At 44.6% G+C, this 24,561-nt stretch overlaps 1 protein-coding gene and 1 pseudogene across 1 annotated transcript; one reads left to right on the top strand and one right to left on the bottom strand.

Annotated features, from left to right (window-relative positions):
* Nucleotides 1–320: 320 nt before the first annotated feature.
* On the bottom strand, nucleotides 321–986 carry LOC130869224 (transcription initiation factor TFIID subunit 10-like). The gene has a single exon (XM_057761224.1). The coding sequence runs from the start codon at nucleotides 984–986 to the stop codon at nucleotides 321–323; it is 666 nt and encodes a 221-aa protein (XP_057617207.1).
* A 16,312-nt stretch (nucleotides 987–17,298) lies between these two features.
* Nucleotides 17,299–17,794, top strand: LOC130869227 (transcription elongation factor A protein-like 8; annotated as a pseudogene).
* The last annotated feature ends 6,767 nt before the right edge of the window (nucleotides 17,795–24,561 follow it).

Here is a 24,561-nt window from a genome sequence, read left to right as displayed (position 1 = left end):
GGTTCTATCTTATTTAGACAAAAGGGGGAGATGTAGGGACATAGCCCCACCCATTGGGGGCGTGTTCGCCTCGGGCTAATGTTTACGGATAAATCTGCCGGGCGTGAGCCCAGCAGCCCTTTTTTGTCTTTTGCTCCGCCGCGGGAACCTGTGGTCCTGTAAGTCTATTTCCTTATTAAAGCTGTATATATCTATATAATCTGTCTACATTCATTTGCTCCTCCACAGTTGTTGTTGCTGTTTTTCCACAATGAAGTTTATTATGAAAACAGGCTGTTGTGGGGACAGAGGGAAAGACAAATACACCTGGGTTAGGTGGTTCAGGTGAAGTAGTGCGGCTTCTTCACATTGATGCCATGGTCACTGAGGGCTGGGGTCAAGTCCTCCATCGTTAGGGTGTACTTGCGGTCCTTGCTCTTGCTCCGGGAGCTGCCAGAGGCTGTGCCCTTCATTTTGCAGTGCTGTAGGGCATCATTAGCAATATCTGAGATGAATTTCTGGGCAGCTAGTGAGATGAGCCGGATTATGCGTGGGTCTGAAGCTTCAAAGCCAGCACGGTTCAGGTAATAACCAGTCACTGCATCTGGGATCGTAGGGGTGTAATCCTCCAGCTGCATCAAGAAGTCCACCGGTGGCGTGCTGGACACTATGGGCTTCACTTCTCTGTTGGGCGCGCTCGGCAGGGCGTAAACCCCCTTAGACATTGCCCCTTCAGGGGGAGCCGCGCCGCCCACTACCACCAAGGACAGCTGGCGGAGCTCCGCAGGCTCCCTGGCTCGCGCCACTATGGGGCCCATGGCCATAGTGGCAACTCCAGCCCCGGGTCCCCCTGTCATCCCCGCGGGGCTGGCCTTGCTCTCCGTGGCTATGCTGGTGGGCAGCTTGGCGGGAGCAGACAACTGAGGCGCCGGATCCGGATGCGAAACACAGGCGGCACAGGCCAGCAGCGCTGCCTCGGGGTCCGGACCCAAGACACTGCAGCTCATGGGGCTGGTGGGAGAGGCCACGAACCCCCAGGTAAAGTTTTTAAAAGTATAAAAGAAAGAAAGAGAGTAGTTGGGTGTGTAACACCCGATTTTGTGTTACACCCTCGGTACAGTTCGCGGGCCACTGTACCTTCTGCAGGTCAGGCAAGGGCCTGGAGATTGAAAGAACACACAAAGAGCCCTAGGTCATTCGAAGGAGATCAGCAGAATGCCATTTATTCAACCTTGGGGAAATCCTTATATACCTAGCTGCTGCATTAGGATTTCCACCCACGCAGGTGGGAAATTACCATACCAAGGGTGGAGTCAAAGCCCTGCAGCTAATCTCCAGGTGGGGCAGAATGCTTTAGTTAGCTGACCAGACACAAACAGAATGATTTAGTTAGCTGACCAGAAACTGTCCTCAAGATGCACCCCAGGAACCAGGGTACACACCTTTAATCGCAACACTTGCAAGGCAGAGAGGCAGAGGTAGATTGATCTCTGTGACTTCAAGGTGTGGTAGTAGCATACACCTTTAATCCCAATGCCTGGGAGGCAGAGACAGACTCATCTCTGTGAGATCAAGTTGTGGTTGCACACACCTTTAAGCATAGCACTGGGGAGGCAGAGACTGGTGCTTCTCCCTCTGTGAGTTCAAGGACAGCCTGGTATACAGAGTTATTCCAGATATACAGAGAACCTGTCTCAAAAAGTAAAAGTAAAAATAAAAATAAACGTAATAGAGGTTAAAATAAAGCTGCATAAAGATGGAAAATACACAGAGAATCTTGATACTGTATGCTATTATGCTCTCTTTGAACTGCTTGAATGCTGAGGAAGGAGCAACAGCTGCTAAAAGACTTTTGTTTATAAATGCTGCTGAACTAACCCAAGATAGGTATTTTGAAAATACCTTGGCTTGAAAACTGAAGGTAAAAGGTATGTTACTTTGGAGAAGAGATTTTGCTTTAGTTTCCACAGAAAATGAGAGGCTGTGGATTCATTCTGAGTTAAGAAAAATCCAGTTTGCTCAAGGAAGACCACCTGAGAAGGCTCCGGTAGGAACAGATGGCCCAGATGTCTGAGGTCTACATCCAGAACAGATTCAAGACTGCTGCCTGAGATGATCAAGACTCACAGGATACTCCAGTCAGGACATGATTATAACTCTAAATTTTCTTTAGGTCCCCATAAGATTATCAGTGCCCTCAAACAGCAGGATGTAGCCTGGAAAGCTACGCCCACTTTCCCGAAAAAAATGAACTATGAATGTTTTCTTTTGTTTATAAAAGTAAGAGGAGGAAGTGGTGCAGGAGAATTGTCTGTATTCTGTCAATCCCCACAGCTGGCCCTCATGTTACAGACACCTGTCGTTCTCTTGAGCCTCCTGGTGAGTCCCAATGAAGTGGAAAGCACTATGTGAATGTTGGTAAGAAACCCCCTTGTATTGACCAGTGAGCCAAGCTAGTTCTTTGTAGTAGATGGGGTTGGCGGGGAGTAGGGTTGGGTACTGCCATCCTAGGGTCATATAGAGGCAGATCACAGTTTATTGGGGCCGCTGTTGCTGTTTGCATTCTTTTTTTTTTTTTACTTTTTTATTGAAAAAATATTTCTACCTCCTCCACGCCTCCCATTTCCCTCTCCCTCCTCCCTCCCCTCTCCCCTTCCCACACTCCTCTTCTCCTCCCTCTCCAGCCCCAAGAGCAGTCAGGGTTCCCTGCCCTATGGAAAGTCCAAGGTCCTCCCCACTCCATCCAGGTCTAGGAAGGTGAACATCCAAACTGTCTAGGCTCCCACAAAGCCAGAACCTGAAGTAGGATTAAAACCTCATGACATTGTCTTTGGCCTCTCATCAGCTCTCATTGTCCGCCATGTTCAGAGAGTCCGGTTTTATCCCATGCTTTTTCAGTCACAGTCCAGCTGGCATTGGTGAGCTCGCAATAGATCAGACCCACTGTCTCAGTGGGTGGGTGCACCCCTCGTGGTCCTGCCTTCTTTGCTCATGTTCTCCCTCCTTCTGCTCCTAGTTAGGACCTTGGGAGCTCAGTCCGGTGCTCCAGTGTGGGCCTCTGTCTCTTTCTCCATCCATCGCTAGATAAAGGTTCTATGGTGATATGCAAGATATTCATCAGTATGGCTATAGGATAGGGTCATTTCAGGTTCCCTATCCTCAGCTGCCCAAGGAAATAAATGGGGACATTGCCCTGGCACCTGGTAGCCACTCCAGGTTCAAGTCTCTTGCCAACCCTTAGGTGGCTCCCTTAACTAAGATATGTGCTTCCCTGCTCACCTATCCAATCTTCCTTTATCTCCAATCATCCCATTTCCCCAAGATCCCCCCATCCTCTCCTTAGCACTTTTCTCTCCCCATCTCCCCTTCCCCCCATCTCCCCCCACCACCAAGATTCCAATTTTTTGCCCGGCAATCTTGTCTACTTCCCACAGCCAGGAGGATAACTATATGTTTTTCCTTGGGCTCACCCTCTTATTTAGCTTCTTTAGGATCACAAATTATAGACTCATTGGCCCCTATCCACGGCTAGAAACCAATTATGAGTGAGTACATCCCATGATCTTCTTTTTGGGTCTGGGTTACCTCACTCAGGATAGTATTTTCTATTTCCATCCATTTGCATGCAAAATTCGAGAAGTCATTTTTTTTCGGCAGAGTAGTACTCTAATGTATATATATTCCACACTTTCTTCATCCATTCTTCCATTGAAGGAAATCTAGGTTGCTTCCAGGTTCTGGCTATTACAAATAATGCTGTTATGAACATAGTTGAACAAATGCTTTTGTCATATGATAGGGCCTCTCTTGGGTATATTCCCAAGAGTGGTATTGCTGGGTCCAGGGGTAGGTTGATCCCAAATTTCCTGTGAAACCGCCACACTGATTTCCAAAGTGGTTGCACAAGTTTGCATTCCCACCAGCAATGGATTATGGTACCCCTTTCTCCACAACCTCTCCAGCAAAGGCTATCCTTGGTGTTTTTGATTTTAGCCATTCTGACAGGTGTAAGATGATATCTCAAAGTTGTTTTGATTTGCATTTCTCTGATCGCTAAGGAGGTTGAGCATGACCTTAAGTGTCTTTTGGCCATTTGAACTTCTTCTGTTGAGAATTCTCTGTTCAAATCAGTGTCCCATTTTTTAATTGGGTTATTTAGCATTTTAAAGTCTAGTTTCTTGAGTTCTTTATATATTTTGGAGATCAGACCTTTGTCTGTTGCGGGGTTGGTGAAGATCTTCTCCCAGTCAGTAGGCTGCCTTTTTGTCTTAGTGACAGTGTCCTTTGCTTTACAGAAGCTTCTCAGTTTCAGGAGGTCCCATTTATTCAATGTTGCCCTTAATGTCTGTGCTGTTGCGGTTATACATAGGAAGCGATCTCCTGTGCCCATGTGTTGTAGGGTACTTCCCATTTTCTCTTCTATCAGTTTCAGTGTGTTCAAATTGATATTGAGGTCTTTGATCCATTTGGACTTGATTTTTGTGCATGGTGATACATATGGGTCTATTTTCATTCTTCTACAGGTTGACATCCAGTTGTGCCATCACCATTTGTTGAAGATGCTTTCTTTCTTCTATTGTATACTTTTAGCTCCTTTATCGAAAATGAGGTGTTCATAGGTTTGTGGGTTAAAATCCGGGTGTTCTATACGATTCGATTGGAAGATTTCTCTGTTTTTAAGCCAGTACCGCGCTGTTTTCATTACTGTAGCTCAGTAATAGAGTTTGAAGTCAGGGATGGTAATGCCTCCAGAAGTTCCTTTATTGTATAAGATTGTTTTGGCTATCCTGGGTTTTTTGTTTATCTATATAAAGTTGATTATTGTTCTCTCAGGATCTGTGAAGAATTTTGATGGGACATTGATGGGGATTGCATTGAATCTATAGATTGCCTTTGGTAGAATTGCCATTTTTACTATGTTGATCCTCCCAATCCAAGAGCAGGGGAGATTCCTCCATTTTCTGGTATCCTCTTCAATTTCTTTCTTCAATGCCTTAAAGTTCTTGTCAAATAGATCTTTCACTTCCTTGGTTAGAGTTACCCCAAGATATTTTATGCTGTTTGTGGCTATCGTGAAAGGTGATGATTCTCTTATTTCCCTCTCTGCTTCCATATTCTTTGTGTTTAAGAGGGTGACTTATTTTTTGGAGTTGATCTTGTATCCTGCCACATTGCTAAAGGTGTTTATCAGCTGTAGGAGTTCTTTGGTGGAGTTTTTGGGGTCACTTATGTACACTACCATATCATCTGCAAATAATGCAAGTTTAACTTCTTCCTTTCCAATTCGAATCCCCTTGATCCCCTTATGTTGTCTTATTGCTATTGCTAAAACTTCAAGGACTATATTGAAGAGGTATGGAGAGAGTGGACAGCCTTGGCGTGTTCCTGATTATAGTGGGATGGCTTTAAGTTTCTCTCCATTTAATTTGATGTTAGCTGTTGGCTTGCTGTAAATAGCTTTAATTATATTTAGGTATGACCCTTGTATCCCTAATCTCTCCAAGACTTTTATCATAAAGGGATGTTGAATTTTGTCAAATGCTTTTTCACCATCTAATGAAACGATCATATGGTTTTTTTTCTTTCAGTTTATTTATATGATGGATTACATTGATAGATTTGCGTATGTTGAACCAGCCCTGCATCTCTGGTATGAAGCCTACTTGATCATAATGGATAATTTTTCTAATGTGTTCTTGGATTCGGTTTGCCAGTATTTTGTTGAGGATTTTTGCGTCGATGTTCATGAGTGAGATTGGCCTGTAATTCTCTTTCTTGGTTGAGTCTTTGTGTGGTTTTGGTATCAGAGTTACTGTAGCTTCATAAAAGGAATTGGCAATGACTCCTCTATTTCTATATTGTGAAATACATTAAGGAGTATAGGTATTAGGTCTTCTTGGAAGTTCTGGTAGAATTCCGCATTGAAACCATCTGGTCCGGGACTTTTTTTGAATGGGAGGTTTTTGATAACAGCTTCTAATTCTTCGTGACTAACAGGTCTATTTAGGTTGTTCACCTGGTCCTGGTTTAACTTTGATATATGGTATTTATCTAAAAAGTGTCCATTTCTTTTACATTTTCCAGTTTTGTGGCATACAGGCTTTTGTAGTAAGATCTAACGATTCTCTGAATTCCCTCTGTGTCTGTGGTTATGTCCCCCTTTTCATTTCTGATCTTATTAATTTGCAAATTCTCTCTCTGCCGTTTGATTAGTTTGGATAGGGGTTTATCAATCTTGTTCATTTTCTTCAGGAACCAGCTTTTGTTTCATTGATTCTTTCAATTGTTTTCTGTGTTTCTATTCTGTTGATTTCAGCCCTCAGTTTGATTATTTTGTCTTCTACTCCTCCTAGGTGAGTCTGCTTCTTTTTTTCTAGAGCTTTCAGGTGGGCTGTTAAGTCTCCAATGTGTGCTTTCTCTGTTTTCTTTAAGTGGGCACTTAGTGCTGTGAACTTTCTCTCAGGACTGCTTTCATAGTGTCTCATAAGTTTGAGTATGTTGTTTCTTTATTTTCATTGAATTCAAGGAAGACTTTAATTTCTTTCTTTATTTCTTCCTTAATCCAGGTATGGTTCAGTAGTTGACTGTTCAGTTTCCATGAGTTTGTAAGCTTTCTGGGAGTAGCATTGTTGTTGAATTCTAGCTTTAATCCATGGTGATCTGATAAGATACATTTGGTTACTAATATTTTTTTTGTAACTCTGGATGTTTGCTTTGTTACCGAGTATGTGTTCAATTTTCAAGAAGGTTCCATGAGCTGCAGAGAAGAAGGTATATTCTCTTCTATTTGGGTGGAATATTCTATAGATGTCTGTTAAGTCCATTTGATTCATTACCTCCATTAATTGTCTTATTTCTCTGTTAGGTTTCTGTCTAATTGACCTGTCCATTGGTGAGAGAGGAGTGTTGAAGTCTCCTACTATTACTGTGTGTGGTTTGATGTCTGGCTTGAGTTTTAGCAATGTTTCTTTTACGTACGTGGGTGCTTTTATATTAGGAGCATAGATATTCAGGATTGAGACTTCATCCTGATGAACTATTCCTGTTATGAGTAGAAAATGTCCCTCTCCATCTCTTCTGATTGATTTTAGTTTGAAGTCAACTTTGTTAGAAATTAGTATGGCCACACCTGCTTGTTTCTTAGGTCCATTTGCTTGATAAGCCTTATCCCAGCCCTTTACTCTGAATAGGTGCCTGTCTTTGTGGTTGAGGTGTGTTTCTTGTAAACAGCAGAATGTTGGGTCCTGTTTTCGTATCCAATCTCTTAGCCTGTGCCTTTTTATAGGTGAGTTGAGTCCATTGATATTAAGTGATATTAACGACCAGTGGTTGTTAACTCCGGTCACTTTTTTAGTAGTAGAGTTTGTGTGTTTCCCTTCTTTGAGTTGTGCTGGTGAAGGGTCTCTAGATGTCTGAGTTATTGTGCTCATTGTTGGACTCCTTGGTTCGTGATTTTTCTTCTATTACTTTCTGTAAGGCTGGATTTGTGGCTACATATGGTTTAAATTTGTTTTTATCCTGGAAAATTTTGTTTTCTCCATTTATAGTGAATGAAAGCTTGGCTGGGTATAATAGTCTGGGCTTGCATCCACGGTCTCTTAGTTTCTGCAATGCATCTATCCAGGACCTTCTGGCTTTCTTGGTTTCCATAGAGAGGGCAGGTGTAAGTCTGATAGGTTTACCTTCATAAGTAACTTGGCCTTTTTCCTTTGCAGCTCTTAATATTCGTTCTTTATTCTGTATGCTTTGTGTTTTGATTATTATATGGCAAGGGGATGTTTTTTTTTGATCCAGCCTATTTGGTGTTCTGTATGCTTCTTTTTGCGTCGATGTTCATGAGTGAGATTGGCCTGTAATTCTCTTTCTTGGTTGAGTCTTTGTGTTGTTTTGGTATCAGAGTTACTGTAGCTTCATAAAAGGAATTGGCAATGACTCCTCTATTTCTATATTGTGAAATACATTAAGGAGTATAGGTATTAGGTCTTCTTGGAAGTTCTGGTAGAATTCCGCATTGAAACCATCTGGTCCGGGACTTTTTTTGAATGGGAGGTTTTTGATAACAGCTTCTAATTCTTCGCGACTAACAGGTCTATTTAGGTTGTTCACCTGGTCCTGGTTTAACTTTGATATATGGTATTTATCTAAAACAGTGTCCATTTCTTTTACATTTTCCAGTTTTGTGGCATACAGGCTTTTGTAGTAAGATCTAATGATTCTCTGAATTCCCTCTGTGTCTGTGCTTATGTCCCCCTTTTCATTTCTGATCTTATTAATTTGCAAATTCTCTCTCTGCCGTTTGATTAGTTTGGATAGGGGTTTATCAATCTTGTTCATTTCCTTCAGGAACCAGCTTTTGTTTCATTGATTCTTTCAATTGTTTTCTGTGTTTCTATTTTGTTGATTTCAGCCCTCAGTTTGATTATTTTGTCTTCTACTCCTCCTAGGTGAGTCTGCTTCTTTTTTCTAGAGCTTTCAGGTGGGCTGTTAAGTCTCCAATGTGTGCTTTCTCTGTTTTCTTTAAGTGGGCACTTAGTGCTGTGAACTTTCCTTTCAGGACTGCTTTCATAGTGTCCCATAAGTTTGAGTATGTTGTTTCTTTATTTTCATTGAATTCAAGGAAGACTTTAATTTCTTTCTTTATTTCTTCCTTAATCCAGGTATGGTTCAGTAGTTGACTGTTCAGTTTCCATGAGTTTGTAAGCTTTCTGGGAGTAGCATTGTTGTTGAATTCTAGCTTTAATCCATGGTGATCTGATAAGATACATTTGGTTACTAATATTTTTTTGTAACTCTGGATGTTTGCTTTGTTACCGAGTATGTGTTCAATTTTCAAGAAGGTTCCATGAGCTGCAGAGAAGAAGGTATATTCTCTTCTATTTGGGTGGAATATTCTATAGATGTCTGTTAAGTCCATTTGATTCATTACCTCCATTAATTGTCTTATTTCTCTGTTAGGTTTCTGTCTAATTGACCTGTCCATTGGTGAGAGAGGAGTGTTGAAGTCTCCTACTATTACTGTGTGTGGTTTGATGTCTGGCTTGAGTTTTAGCAATGTTTCTTTTACGTACGTGGGTGCTTTTATATTAGGAGCATAGATATTCAGGATTGAGACTTCATCCTGATGAACTATTCCTGTTATGAGTAGAAAATGTCCCTCTCCATCTCTTCTGATTGATTTTAGTTTGAAGTCAACTTTGTTAGAAATTAGTATGGCCACACCTGCTTGTTTCTTAGGTCCATTTGCTTGATAAGCCTTATCCCAGCCCTTTACTCTGAATAGGTGCCTGTCTTTGTGGTTGAGGTGTGTTTCTTGTAAACAGCAGAATGTTGGGTCCTGTTTTCGTATCCAATCTCTTAGCCTGTGCCTTTTTATAGGTGAGTTGAGTCCATTGACATTAAGTGATATTAATGACCAGTGGTTGTTAACTCCGGTCACTTTTTTAGTAGTAGAGTTTGTGTGTTTCCCTTCTTTGAGTTGTGCTGGTGAAGGGTCTCTAGATGTCTGAGTTATTGTGGTCATTGTTGGACTCCTTGGTTCGTGATTTTCCTTCTATTACTTTCTATAAGGTTGGATTTGTGGCTACATATGGTTTAAATTTGTTTTTATCCTGGAAAATTTTGTTTCCTCCATTTATAGTGAACGAAATCTTGGCTGGGTATAATAGTCTGGGCTTGTATCCATGGTCTCTTTGTTTCTGCAATGCATCTATCCAGGACCTTCTGGCTTTCATGGTTTCCATAGAGAAGTCAGGTGTAAGTCTGATAGGTTTACCTTTATAAGTAACTTGGCCTTTTCACTTTGCAGCTCTTAATATTCTTTCTTTATTCTGAATGCTTTGTGTTTTGATTATTATATGGCGAGGGGATTTTTTTTTTTTGATCCAGCCTATTTGGTGTTCTATATGCTTCTTGAACCTTCATAGGTATATCTTTTTTTAGGTTCGGAAAGTTTTCTTCTATAATTTTATTAAATATATTTTCTGGACCGTTGAGCTGCGCTTCTTCCCCTTCTTCTACTCTTATTATTCTTAGGTTTGGTCTTTTTATTGTGTCCATATTTTCTGAATGTTTTGTGATGAGAGATTGTTGGCCTTGCTGTTTTCTTTGATCAGCGTGTTTATTTTCTCTATGGTATCTTCGGAATCTGAGATTCTTTCAAAACAATAGAACAGTGACTCTTCAAAACAATAGAACAGTGTCTCAGTCTCCCTCCCTCCCTCCCTCACTCCCTCCCTCCTCCCACTCTTCCCTTCACATGGAAATGGAAGATGCCAACATAGTTTTTCTTGAAATTCTGGCCCCTGGGCACCACAGGGAACAGCTGTTTGGGATATGCAGTAAGGGTGCCAATGGCAGCCAGCAGCCTGCAGTCCCCTTAAAGGCAGACAGGAGGGGTTGATCCTTGAATAGCCCAGTGAGCACATTTTCAGTTCAGTCTGGGGAGCCACTAATCAGGGAATCATTTGTGGTTTGGGGATACTTGGGGAGGCTGCATAGCACCCTGCTTTCCTATCTGTTGAACATATCCAATAACCCTTCTGTATGATTCCTTGTGAATGGGCTGGGGAAGCAGTCAAAGGCCCAAGAGGTCTCCCTAGAAAACTTCTGCCATCTCATCTCAGCTTTTAGCTGGCGAAGGATAAAAGCTTTCTAAGTTTCTTGGTCCCCAACTTGGTCTACAAAGTAAGCCCTTGTCTCTGAAAACCAGCCAAGAGCTGGAGAGATGGCTCAGCAGTTAGGAGTACTTCCTGCTCTTTCAGACGGCTTGGGTTCAGTACAGCACCCACATCAGATCCTTTGCAACCACCTGTAACTCTAGCTGCAGGGGACCTGACAGCGCCCTCTCCTGGCCTCTACAGGCACTGCACTCAAATGCATAAACCCATGCACAAAACACCTATACATAATTAAAAAGAAAAATTGCAAGTCCCTCCAAAATGCAGACAACCAACCAAAAAAAGATGCCTCGCAACTGGAAAGAAGTCTCAGGAGTTAAGAGCACTTGCTGCTCTACCATGAGCACCAGAGTGCAGGTCCCAGCATCCACATCAGCTATCTAACACCCTGTATTCCCACCCCAAGGAATTGTAATACTCTTTTCTGGACACTGAGGGCATCAGACACACATCTGTGCCTACTCTGACACACATCTGTGCAAACTCTGACCCACACACACACACATCAATAATTAAAATAAAAGTTTAAATCAAAAATTGAAAAAATGTCTATCCCATCGCCACACTCTACTGGAAAATCTGGGCTCTGTCCATATGGCACCATGAGCCCTGAAGCTAGCTGAGCATAAAGCACAGTGCTCCTGTGTAAGCATGGGAGCATGGTGCCATGAATCAGTCGCCCACTGCCATCTGTCCCCTTGGGTCGGCCCTCAGTGACAGGCCAGGTAAAAGGTGGTGCTGTGTGGGCTCCAGGGTCTGGGAAGTTTCTGTCATGGTTGGTAGCCTCTGGGACTTGGAGGGAGGCTGCAGTCCGGAGGGAATGGTAAAGACTCCACAGTCATCAACATAAGGGAGCTACAAAGGAGACACTGATCTTCTCCTCCTGTACCCAGCATCCCTCAGGCCCATTGAGCCACAGAGACGATTGTGGTCCTAGGGCTCTTTGGCCTCTTGCTATACTTATTTCTGCCATTTTCCCTGCCACAAATATGAAATAGAGTGGCCCTGGCTCCTGCCCTGGGCCTGAAAGGGTGCGAGATTGTGAGGGAGGACTACCTCAGGGAGGAGGAGATAACCTGGTGCCTGGAGTAGTGTCATGTGACTCTATTGCCCAGTTATTGATGGCCCAGACCAAAGAAGTCCTACCCCCTGTGACAGGTGAGAAAGTTTTGAGCTTTGTCTGAAAGACAAAAGACGGGGTCTCCTCTAGCCATGCTACCCTGAACTCACTGCATTGCTGGGAGTGACCTTAAATTTCTCACCCCCCTTTACTGTTTTTGTTTTTGTTGCAAGGTCACTAAGCTCTTGGCTAGCCTAGAACTCACTTTGTAGACCAGCCTGACCTTGAAATCATGAGTAATCCTCTTGCCTCTTCTAGATTTTGCGATTCCAGGTATATGCCACCATACTCAGTTTATTACTTTATTGAAATAAGTTTTTTATTTTTTCTTTCATGCGCATTGGTGATTTCTTTGCCTGTATGTATGACTGTAAGAGGTTGTCAGACCTTGCACCTCTTGGCGGTTGTGAACTGCCACGTGGGTGCTGGGAATTGAACCTGGGTCCTCTGGAAGAGCAGTCAGTGCTCTTTTTCAATTTTTATTATTTAATTTTTATTGTTCTTAGTTTTGTTTGTTTGTTTTGTTTTTGACACTATGGAACAGCCCTAGCTACATAGTGAGACCTTGTCTCAATAAATAAAATTTAAAAACCATGAACAAAACAAATAAACGTAAAGTGCCTGTGTTTACTCTTCGGCTACCATGGAGCCCCACATAGCTTCTGGGAAGGGGCTCAGGGTGCACTGAGATCTCATGCACAGAGGGCAGTATCTCAGCAGTGGAGCACTGGACCCAGCCACACCTTCAGAGGAACAGAGTCCCACAGTGCAGCTTACGTCAGCTGGAACCACCATGCCTAGTTTGACAACTAAAAATAATTGTCTGTGTGAGAATGTGTGCACCTGTGGTGGTCTTGGGGCGGTTGCTGGGGTGGGGTGGGGTACATTCCTGTGCACATGGTGGTCGGCAGGGGGTGCTGAATTCCTTGGAGCTGGAGCTGAGAACTTGGCTGTTGGGGTTTGAACTCTGGACTTCACTATTTTGTAGCAAGTGCTCTTAACTGCTGGGCTGTCTCTTCACGTGCCTCCAGTTGCTAAGCCTTGGGTAATACATTATGCAGCAACAAATATCTACTAACTGTATCATCCCAACTCACTCCCAAACCAGACCACAGTAGGTACAGAAGGGCCCTAGAGAACACAAACAACCCACTCTTCCAGGATTGAGAGCCATTCCATAGCCCCCTCTCCCACCCCAACCTTTTTTTGGGGGGTGGCCCACTTTCCCAATGGGGGCCAGCCCCTCGTTTTCCACTCACCGAGAACCCCATTGGCCTTGAGACAGCTACTTTTTATAGAAGCCTCCGTTCCCTTTTCAATATAAATGGGCTCTGTTCGATAAAAAAAAAGTAAAAGACAAGTAACCCAATTTAAAGCTGTACTGAAGCTGGGTGGGTGGGAATAGCAGGTGTTTGGACGGTGGGAACAGGAGAGTTAGAAGCTGACCATCTTCGCTTATAGAGGTTTTATCCTTTTAATACTCTTGTGGGTGGTTTGTTGTGTCGCAAACTAGAGTCATTAGGGAGGAAGGAACTCTGAGGAGGATTCTCAATTAGTGATCAAGGGGGAGGGTCCACTTCACAGTGAGTGGTGCCATCCCAGGGCTGGTGGCCCTGGGTTCCATAAGTAAGCGGATGGACCAAGCCATGGGAAGCAAGCCAGTAAGCAGCTCTCCTCCTCAGTCTCTGCATCAGCTCCTGCCTCCAGGATCCTGCTGTTTGAGTTCCTGTCTTGACTTGCTTCAGGGATGAACAGAGATGTGGAAGTGTAAGCCAAATCAACCCTTTCTTCCCCAGCTTGCTTTTTGGCCATGGTGTTGTGCTGCAGCAATAAAACCCTCACTAAGACAATACTTACTTACTTTTATATGCATTTGCACATGTGCCTGAGTGTTTATCTGTGCATCATGTGCTCACAGAGGTCTAAATAGGCATCAGATCCCCTGGAACTGGTGTTACAGATGGCCGTGAGATGCCACACGAGTGATGCGATTCAAGCCAAGTCTTCTGCAAGAGCAGTAGGTGCTCTTAACCCCTGAGCCCCTCCACGTGCATCTGCCTCCCAAGTGCTGGGTAAAGGTGTGCACCACCATGCTCAACCTTATTTAATTAAAAAACGTGTAGGCAGTCTTGTCTGTCTATATGTCTGGGCAGGTGTATGCAGTGTCCTTGGATGCCAAAAAAGGACATCAGATACCCTGGGACTGGAGTTAGTGGCAATTGTGAGCTGCCTAACATGGGTGCTGGGAACTGAACCAGTGCCTCTGGAAGATCACTCAGTGCCCTTAACCTCTGAGCCATCTCTCCAGCCCCATAAATCTAAAAGATGTGTTTTATTTATATGTGTACATGTCTGTGTTTGTGTGAGTGTGTGTGCATGTGTGTGTTGGAGGGGGCGGATATTGTCAGATTCCTGGGAGGTAGGGTTACAGACATTCACAGACCCTCAGGCTTCTCCTATGGAGATGAGATCCAATACGGGGCCACGTTATTGTGCAGCAAGTGCTCTTGACTGTGGAGTCATCACTCCAGGACAAAGGCAGAGCAAGCATCATGTCTGCAGAGTGCTTGGGTTATTGTCACCCGGCCTCTGAAAACGAAAACGGGGTGGCTGGTTCACAGAAGAGAAGATCAAGGCTTCAAGGGCATCAAGAAGAGATGCCCTTCCTGCTCACAGATGGGAGGAATGGCGAGGCATTCATAAGGCACAGCGAAGAAGTGAAGACATTGGAGGCCTTGAGCTCAGCCAGGGAGAGCAGAGATGATGGGGTCCCTTTGGAGGGCATTGTTTGACAGCACTGACTCAGATAACAGAGCACAAGGACTGGAGGGATGGCTCAGAGGTTAAGAGTGCTTGCTGATCTTCCAAGGATGAAGGCATGGTTCCCAGCACCCACATAGGAGCTTCTTGGGTACCTGCACCCATGTGCATATACCCACACATAGACACATAAATTAAAATAAACAATCAGTGGCTGGAGCTATTCCTCCATGATTTAGAGCACTGGCTGCTCTCCCAGAGAATTCAGGTTCAATTCCCAGAACACACATGACAGTTCACAAGCATCTGCAACTTTAGTTACAGGGAAGCTGATTCTTCTTCTGGCCTCTGAGGGCACCAGGAACTCATATGATGCACAGATGTGCATGCATGCAAAACACCCGTGCATATTTAATAACAAAACAACAACAACAAAATATAGTACTTGGGAGGCAGAGGCAGGAGGATCTCTGTGAGTTCAAATTTGGTCTCAATAACAAATTCCAGGCCAGGGCTACATAGTGAGTGAGATCCTGTCTCAAAGAAAGGAGAAAGGAAGAGAGAAGGAGAGGAAAAAAAGGAGAGAAAGAGAGAGAAAGAAAGAAGGAAGGAAGGAAGGAAGGAAGGAAGGGGGAGGAACAGAGAAAGGAGCGAAGGAGGGAAGAAGGAAAGAAGGAAGGAAGGAAGGAAGGAAGGAAGGAAGGAAGGAAGGAAGGAAGGAAGGAAGGAAGCATTGATTTTCCAGAGGACACTGGTTCAGTTCCCTGCACTGACATTAGGCAGATCACAAACGACACTAACTCCAGCTCCAGGGGATCTGATGGACTTTTTTGGCATCCAAGGACACTGCATACACCTGCACAGACATACCGGCAGACAAGACTCCCTACACGTTTTTTAATTAAATAAGGTTGAGCGTGGTGGTGCACACCTTTACCCACCACTTGGGAGGCAGATGCACATGGAGGGGCTCAGGGGTTAAGAGCACCTACTGCTCTTGCAGAAGACTTGGCTTGAATCGCATCACTTGTGTGGCAGCTCACGGCCATCTGTAACACCAGTTCCAGGGGATCTGATGCCTATTTAGACCCCTGTGAGCATATGATGCACAGATAAACACTCAGGCACATGTGCAAATGCATATAAAAGTAAGTAAGTAAAGTCTTAGTGAGGGTTTTATTGCTGCAGCACAACATCATGGCCAAAAAGCAAGCTGGGGAAGAAAGGGTTGATTTGGCTTACACTTCCACATCTCTGTTCATCCCTGAAGCAAGTCAAGACAGGAACTCAAACAGCAGGATCCTGGAGGCAGGAGCTGATGCAGAGACTGAGGAGGAGAGCTGCTTACTGGCTTGCTTCCCATGGTTTGGTCCATCTGCTTTCTTATGGAACCCAGGGCCACCAGACCAGGGATGGTATCACTCACTGTAAACTGGACCCTCCCCCTTGATCACTAATTGAGAAACCTCCTCAGAATTCCTTCCTTCCTAATGACTCTAGTTTGAGTCAGTTTGACATATAAAACCACCCAGAATAGTATTAAAAAGATAAAACCTCTGTAAGCATAGACGGTCAGCTTCTGAATCTCCTATTCCCACCGCCCAAACTGTTGCTATTCCCACCCACCCAGCTTCAGTACCACTTTAAATTGGGTTACTTGACTTTATTTTTTAATCGAACAGAGCCCATTTATATTGAAAAGGGAACAGTGCCTTCTATAAAAAGGAACGGGCTCAAGGCCAAGGGTGTGGGCCAACACCAAAATGCCCACAATTACAAGAATCAAATCTTTGAGGAGCTCTGAGCGGCATGTCTAAGGAAGGGGGAACTGTTTGAGCACCATGTTTACCCTGCTGTATCCAAGTCTATAGGCTCCAAGGATCTCGGTCAAAATGCTAAAAAGATGCAGAACATCTCCTGGCAGCGGCCCAAGGTGGGCACTGGGAAGCAGGGAGGTCCCTGGCACTAGGTCCCAATGCCATCAGAGCTAAGGCAGTTCTGATCATGCTATTGCCAAGCCTCCTAGTTTAATCCTGGGCTAGCACCCAAGCCTGTCTCTCAGAACCAGGCTGTGGTCAGATAGCTCAGCACCTCCTACTGCTCACTAGAACTCAGAGGTGCATGGGAGGTAGGGAGGGGGCCCTTCATCCCTTAACATTCTTATTCCTTCACCATAGGATATCACGAATTCATCATTAATTCATCACTAATGAGCTCTCTCACATAGACTTCTGCCAACGCGTTCTCAGTGAGTGGAAAACAAGAGGCTGGCCTCCATCGGGAAAGTGGGACCCCCAAAAATAATGATTGTTGTGAGGGACTGGTCTGTGGAATGACTCTCAATCCTGGAAGTCTGGGTTGCTTGTGTTCTCTAGGGCCCTTCTGTACCTACTGTGGTCTGGTTTGGGAGTGAGTTGGGATGATACAATTAGTAGATATTTGTTGCTGCATAATGTATTACCCAAGGCTTAGCAACTGGAGGCACGTGAAGAGACAGCCCAGCAGTTAAGAGCACTTGCTACAAAATAGTGAAGTCCGGAGTTCAGACCCCAACAGCCAAGTTCTCCGCTTCAGCTCCAAGGAATTCAGCACCCCATAATGGCCACTATGTGCACAGGAATGTACCCCACCCCACCCCGGTCACTGGCCCCAAGCCACCAGAGTTGCACACATTCTCAGACAGACAATGTTTTTTAGTCGTCAAACTAGGCATGGTGGTTCATAGCTACAATTTTAGCACCAAGATAAAAAGGGCAGAGTAGCAGCTCAGTCCTGCAAGAGAAGAGTATCCCAGCGCTTTCCAGGACTCTTGTCTTTGGGGCGCGACATAAATCAAGGTGCAAGAAGAGAGGCAAATCTTCAGGTACCTACAGGGTTAATTTATTCAAAAAAAGAAATACTCAACATGCAAAAGTCTTGTGACAAGTGTGAAGGAACACCCCAGAATACACCAAAGGCAGATGAAGGCCATCCTTCAGAAGACTGCCCTCAGCAGGCAAGAGGAAATCTTCTGGCTTCTGGAGAAAGTGTGGGGGAGGATGCAGATGGAAGTCTTAGAGCAGAGCCTGCTGAACCCAGCCCTGAACCCTAAGAGGACACTCCCACAAGGCATCTGAACCCTGATGAAGTGATAAGAGGAGTGGATGAGTTGGAAAGGCTTAGGGAAGAGATAAGAAGAGTAAGAAACAAGTTTGTGATGATGCATTGGAAACAAAGACATTCCCGAAGCCCTCTGTATCCTGTGTGCTTCAGGCCTTGAAATCTTTTTTTTCTCTGATGTTGAAATCTGGCTGCTGCTTTCTTTCTCTTAGCGTTTTCTGATGTATCTTTGAACTTCATTTTACTTTTAATTACCTGGCGGTATTTTAGATAGTTTTGGTGTTACCAGCATCTCATTGGATTTTAGGATTTTGACCCATTTTCCACGTTTATTTTTCAGTTGGAAAGTTTCACCCTTATGCATGGAAATGTGTTCATTCCATATTATACAATTTAAAAGCAGCATATATAGTATCAACTCGCATATATAGGTAAATTCCTAATTATGTGTGTACATGTATAATTATACGTATCAAAAAACTTAACAGTGCTTTTTTGTGTGTTGTGTTTTAATTTTGCCTTTTGCTTGTGTGTATTTTTTAATGAATATGTGTCTCACAAAGAACTGCAGATTTTTTAATAAGTGGGAGTTAATTAAAATTAATTTGTAACCAGCTTGTAGAGGCAATAAAGGCACTAAACTCTTGATGAAGAACTATTAAAAAAATGTAAACCTGGAATTACCTCTAGATTTCTTAGCCAGAGGAATAAAACTGGCAATCATAGATAAAAAAATAAAATAAAATAAAAAGGACAAAAGAAGCAAAAGTTCAAGGACAACCTGAGGCCATGTGAGACTGTCCCAAACAAAACAACCAGCAAGAAATTCTCACCTCCCAGGTTCTGTTGGAGAGCCTCAGAAGTGGAGGGGCAGGGCTAACCCAGTGTCTCATGAGGTTGCAGCTGACATCAGCTGTACTCTGGGACCCTGTTCGTCTCATGGCGTGGCTGAATCCAGTGCTACACACTGTTGAGATACTGCCTTCTGTGCATGAGATCTAGGTGTAGCCTGAGCCCCTTCCCAGAAGCTCTGTGGGGCTTCTTGGTAGTCCAACGGTAAACACAGGCACTTTACGTTTATTTGTTTTGTTCAAGGTTTTTAAATTTTATTTATTGAGACGAGGTCTCCCTATGTAGCTAGGGCTATTCCACAGAGAAACCCTGTCTCAAAAACAAAACAAACAAAACTAATAACGGTAATAAATAGATAATAAAAATTGAAAAAGAGCACTGACTGTTCCTCCAGAGGACTCAGTTTCAATTCCCAGAACCCACGTGTCAGTTCACAACTGGCAAGAGTTCCAAAACCAGACACCCTCACACAGTCATACACGGAGGCAGAGAAGCAGCGATGCGCATAAAAGAGAAACGAATAAATTATTTCAATAAAGAAAAAAACTGGATATGGTGGCATGTCCCTGTAATCCCAAAATCTAGAAGAGGCAAGAGGATTACTCATGAATTTAAGTTCAGGCTGGTCTACAATGTGATTTCTAGGCTAGCCAAAGGCCTAGTGACCGAGCAACAACAACAACAACAAAAGGGGGTGAAAAATTTAAGGTCACTGCCAACAATCCAATGAGTTCAGGGTAGGTGGTAGGACTTCTTTGGTCTGGGCCATCAATAACAGGGCAATAGAGTGACATGACACTACTCCAGGTACCAGATTATCTCCTCCTCCCTGAGGTAGTCCTCCCTCACAATCTCGCACCCTTTCAGGCCCAGGGCAGGACCCTGGGCCACTCTAATTCATATTTGTGGCAGGGAAAATGGCAGAAATAAGTATAGCAAGAGGCCAAAGAGCCCTAGGACCACAATCGTCTCTGTGGCTCAGTGGGCCCGAGTGATGCTGGGTACAAGAGGAGGAGATCAGTGTCTCCTTTGTAGCTCCCTTGTGTTGATGACTGTGGAGTCTTTACCATTCCCTCCAGACTGCAGCCTCCCTCCAAAGCCCAGAGGCTACCAACCATCACAGAAACTTCCCAGAACCTGGAGTCCACATAGCACCAACAGTTACCTGGCCTGTCACTGAGGGCCAATCCCAGGGGACAGATGGCAGTGGGTGACTGATGCATGGCACCATGCTCCCATGCTTCCACAGGGGCACTGTGCTCCATGCTCAGCTAGCTCCAGGGCTCATGGTGGCATATGGACAGAGCCCAGCTTTTCCAGTAGCATGTGGGCGATGGGATAGACATTTTTTTCATTTTTACATTTAAACTTTTATTTTAATTATTGATGTATGTGTATGTGTCAGAATTTGCACAGATGTGTGTAAGAGTATTCACAGATGTGTGTCTGATGCCCTCAGCATCTGGAAAAAGATATTACAATCCATTGGGGTTGGAATTACAGGTGTTAATAAGATAGCTGATGTGGATGCTCGGACCTGCATTCTGGTGCGCACGGTAGAGCAGCAAGTGCTCTTAACTCCTGAGATGTTTTCCAGTTGCGAGGCATCTTTTCTTGATTGGTTGATTGGAATTTGGGGGGATTTTGCAATTTTTCTTTTTAATTTTGTATAGTTGTTTCTGTGCATGGGTTTGTGCATTTGAGTGCAGTGCCTGTAGAGGCCAGGAGAGGGCGCTGTCAGGTCCCCTGCAGCTAGAGTTACAGGTGGTTGCAAAGGATCTGATGTGGGTGCTGCACTGAACCTAAGCCCTCTGAAAGAGCAGGAAGTACTCCTAACTGCTGAGCCATCTCTCCAGCTCTTGGCAGGTTTTCAGAGACAAGGGCTCTCTTTGTAGACCAGGTTGGTGGCCAAGGAACTTAGAAAGCTTTTATCCTTCACCACCTAAATACTGAGATGAGATGACAGAAGTTTTCTAGGGAGACCTCTTGGGCCTTTGACTGCTTCTCCAGCCCGTTCACAAGGAATCATACAGAAGGGTTATTGGATATGTTCAACAGATAGGAAAGCAGGGTGCTATGCAGCCTCCCTACGTTCCCCCAAACCACAAATGATACCATGATTTGTGGCTCCCCAGACTGAACTACAAATGTCCTCACTGTTTCAGAACCCAAGCTCTGCCTCAGTTTTTCCATTTGGCCCCTTACCCAACACACCTCAGTAAAAGGCAGAGCTATCTCTGCTGGGGAGATCTGGGGGATGCTCCCCTGACTGGGATCTGGGGCCTCTACACACGTGGGGCTATTCAAGGATCAACCCCTCCTGTCTGCCTTTAAGGGGACTGCAGGCTGCTATCTGCCATTGGCACCCTTATTACATGTCCCAAACTGCTGTTCTATGTGATGTCCAGGGGCAGAATGTCAAGGAAAACTATGCCAGCATCTTCCATTTTCAGGTGAAGGGAAGTGAGGGAAGAGGGAGGAAGGGAGGGTGAGATGGAGGGAGACTGAGTCACTGTTCTATTGTTTTGAAGAGATACCATGACCACGGAAACTGTTATAGAAGAAAGCCTTTAGCTGGGGCTGACTTACAGCTTCAGAGGTTAGTCCATTGCCACCAAGGCAGGGAGCGTTGGCAGCACAAAGGCAAGCATGCCACTGAATCTAGAGCTGAGAGCTACAATCCTGACCCACAGGCAGTAGGAAGAGAGAACTACTGGGCCTGGCTTGGGCTTTTGAAACCTCAGAGCCCACTCCCAGTGAGACACTTCCTCCAGCAAGGCCACACCTCCCTGTGCTTCAAATCTTTTCAAATACTTGCACTCCCTGGTGATGAACAGGCAAATATATGAGCCTATGGGGGTCATTCTAATTCAAACCAACAGAGAAAGATAGAGGAGAGAGAGAGAGATCATGTATGCACTTACTTGGATTCTCAAATATAGCACTAATTGAAATAGCTTTCTCACAATATTTAGAGAAATACCCACTCATGAAAGAAATCATGTCAGCTAAGTTTTTCAAAGTGCTAAAGAAAATAATTAATTGTTTGTGGTTCTCTCCCCATTCCCATTTTTGTGTGTGAGCACACTCATGAGCACACACACATTTGAACCCACATGCATGCACATTCTCAGGAACACACATGGTTATCATGACACTGAAAATCTCCACCATGTATTTTGTATGACCTGACCCTTTAGCTGATCCAGGAACAATTCTGAATGTCATAGAATAGGGAGAGGATTTTAAGATCTGAAAGCTCAACCTCCAGATGTCTTTTATCAAGACAGGCCCTTAGTCTAAATGAAGGTGGGTTTTCTTTTCTCTTTTCTTGTTCATTGACTGATTTATCCTAATTTTATATGCATTAGCTGGAAATTGAACCGTGCTCCCCAGAAGAACAGTCAGCACTCTTAAGCACTGAGCCAAATCTCTAGCCCCATGGGTAGGGTTTTCTTGTCACTGGTGCAATACCTGGGTTTGGTTACTTCGAGAAATTTGGGGGCTTTTGTTATCTTTCCTTCACGTATTCCAAGGGCCTTGGTCAAGGTGCCTTCAGTGCACTTATCCCAAACCTGATGACCTGAGTTTGATCCCTGAAACTCAGAAGGTGGTAGGAAAGAAATAACATAACACCCCCTACCCCACCCTGCCACACACACACACCAGTTTTTTACAAAAATCGTAATGTATGTTCTCGGAAAGGCCACCAGGAGACGCTCTGGGGATAAAGTTCACCTGTATGCAAAGAAATGTCCCCTTGCCACCCACATCTTTGGCAGTTCGGGCAGTGGATGAATGTGGTGGTGGACGACCGACTGCCCACTAAGAATAACAAGCTGTTGTTCATGCATGGTGCCCAGCGCCAGGAATTCTGGAGCACCCTGCTGGAGAAGGCATATGGCAAGTCAGTTAACGGGACTAGGAACAGGACTGGACTTCAGAAGCCTGGCCAAGGGCCATGGCACACTGGCTGAACCAGGGGAGGAGACAGGCATGTCTCACTTCCCTCACCACTCTGCCTGACTGTTCCCTCCAGTTCACATCTCCAGCCTGGCACTTAATAGCACACTGTCTGCTTGCAGGTTAAATGGACCCTATTAGGCGTGGCGGCGGCGGGCGGGGGGTCACTATGGAGGTTTTCAAAGACTTCACAGGTGGCGTGGCCCAGAGCATTCGGCTCTGGAAGCCCCCTCACAACATGCTATGGCTCCTCAGAGAAGCGCTGGAGATGATTTCCCTGATGGGCTGTTCCATCAAGAAAACCGAGCTGGGCCTTGGCCCAGGACTTCTGCACCTGTTGTGGCACCTCCACCCTATCCCAAAACTCTTTCCCCAAACATTTTCTCACTCACTACCCGTTTGCTCAACAAATTCTATCTGCCTCTGGTCTAGTGTCTGTCCCCACCTGGCATACCCTCTGCTTTGTTGTTACTTTCTCCTTAGCATTTTCTGACCCAGAGAGAAGGGTAGAGATTCCAGGAGGGCAGTGACCTTTACCTGATTCATTCCCCACAGACCCTGGGACTTTGGACGATACCTAACATGCAATAAGCACTCAACAAATATTTATTCAAATCAATGTACCCAGAATACTTCCATATAACAGCAGTTATATGGTGGGGCGGGTATTGCAAACAAGGAGGAGGAGAGGAAGATAAACTGAGCCCCCTCGAAGCTTGCACACAAACATTTGTGGCAACACTCATAATAGTGAAAACAGCAACCCAGTTGTCGTTCTGCGGGTCGATCACAGTCATTATCTGGATGAAAAAAACCAATTGTTGCACACTCCCGAATACAAACAGCAACAGCGGCCCCAATAAACTGTGATCTGCCTCTATATGACCTCAGGATGGCAGCACCCCAACCCACTCCCCACCACCCCCACCCCCTACAAAGAACTAGCTTGGCTCACTGGTCAATACAAGGGGGTTTCTTACCAGCCTTCACACAGTGCTTTCCACTTGACTGGGACTCACCAGGAGGCTCAAGAGAATGACAGGTGTCTGTAACATGAGGGCCAGCTGTGGGGATTTCCATCCCACCCTGTACCTCAGAACCGGCAAGCCCCAAAGAAAATTACACAGAGGTCTCCATAAGATTATAAACTGATTGGCCCATTAACTCAGGCTTTTTATCACCCTCATATCACGTATATTAACCCATTGTTCTTATCTATGCTAGCCAAATGACTCAGTACCTTTTCTAGCTGGGCAGCTCCCATGTTGCTTCTTCGGTGGTCTGGGCTGCCCTGTGAGGAATGGGCTTCCTCCTTCCTAGCATTCTCCTCTTCTACTCGTATCTGGTTTACCAACCTATACTTCCAGCCTGGCCAACCAGTGTTTATTTAAAACGCGTTTGACAGAATACAGACAATTCTCCCGCACCACTTCCCCCTCTTTTTATAAACAAAGGAAAACATTCTTAGTTCATTTTTTGGGGGAAAGTGGGTGTAGTTTTTCAGGCTACTTCCTGCTGATTGGGGGCCGCTGATAATCTAATGGGGACCTAAAGAAAATTTAGAGTTATAGTCAAGTCCTGACTGAAATATCCTGTGAGTCCTGATCATCTCAGTAGCAGTCTTGAATCTGTTCTGGATGTAGACCTCAGACATCTGGGCTATCTCTTCCTCCTGGAGATTTTTCAGGTGTTCTTGCTTGATCAAACTGGATTTTTTGTGTGTGTGTGTGTGTTATTTTTCGAGACAGGGTTTTTCCGTGGCTTTTGGTTCCTGTCCTGGAACTAGCTCTTCTAGACCAGGCTGGCCTCGAACTCCCAGAGATCCTCCTGCCTCTTTCTCCCGAGTGCGGGGATTAAAGGCGTGGGCCACCACCACCCGGCTCAAACTGAATTTTTTTTTTAACTCAGAATGAATCCACAGCCTCTCATTTTCTGTGGAAACAAAAGCAAAATCTCTTCTCCAAATTAACATAATTTTTGACTTCTGTTTTGAAGGCAAATATTTTCACAGTATCTATCTTGGGTTACGAGGCAGCATTTATAAACAAAAGTCTTTTAGCAGCTGTTGCTCCTTCCTAGGCATTCAAACAATTCAAACAGAGCTTAATAGCA

This window comes from Chionomys nivalis, unplaced genomic scaffold (genome assembly GCF_950005125.1).
Source record: "Chionomys nivalis unplaced genomic scaffold, mChiNiv1.1 scaffold_150, whole genome shotgun sequence".
NCBI classification, from domain to species: Eukaryota; Metazoa; Chordata; class Mammalia; order Rodentia; family Cricetidae; genus Chionomys; species Chionomys nivalis.
This window is presented reverse-complemented; position numbering and strand designations above follow the sequence as displayed.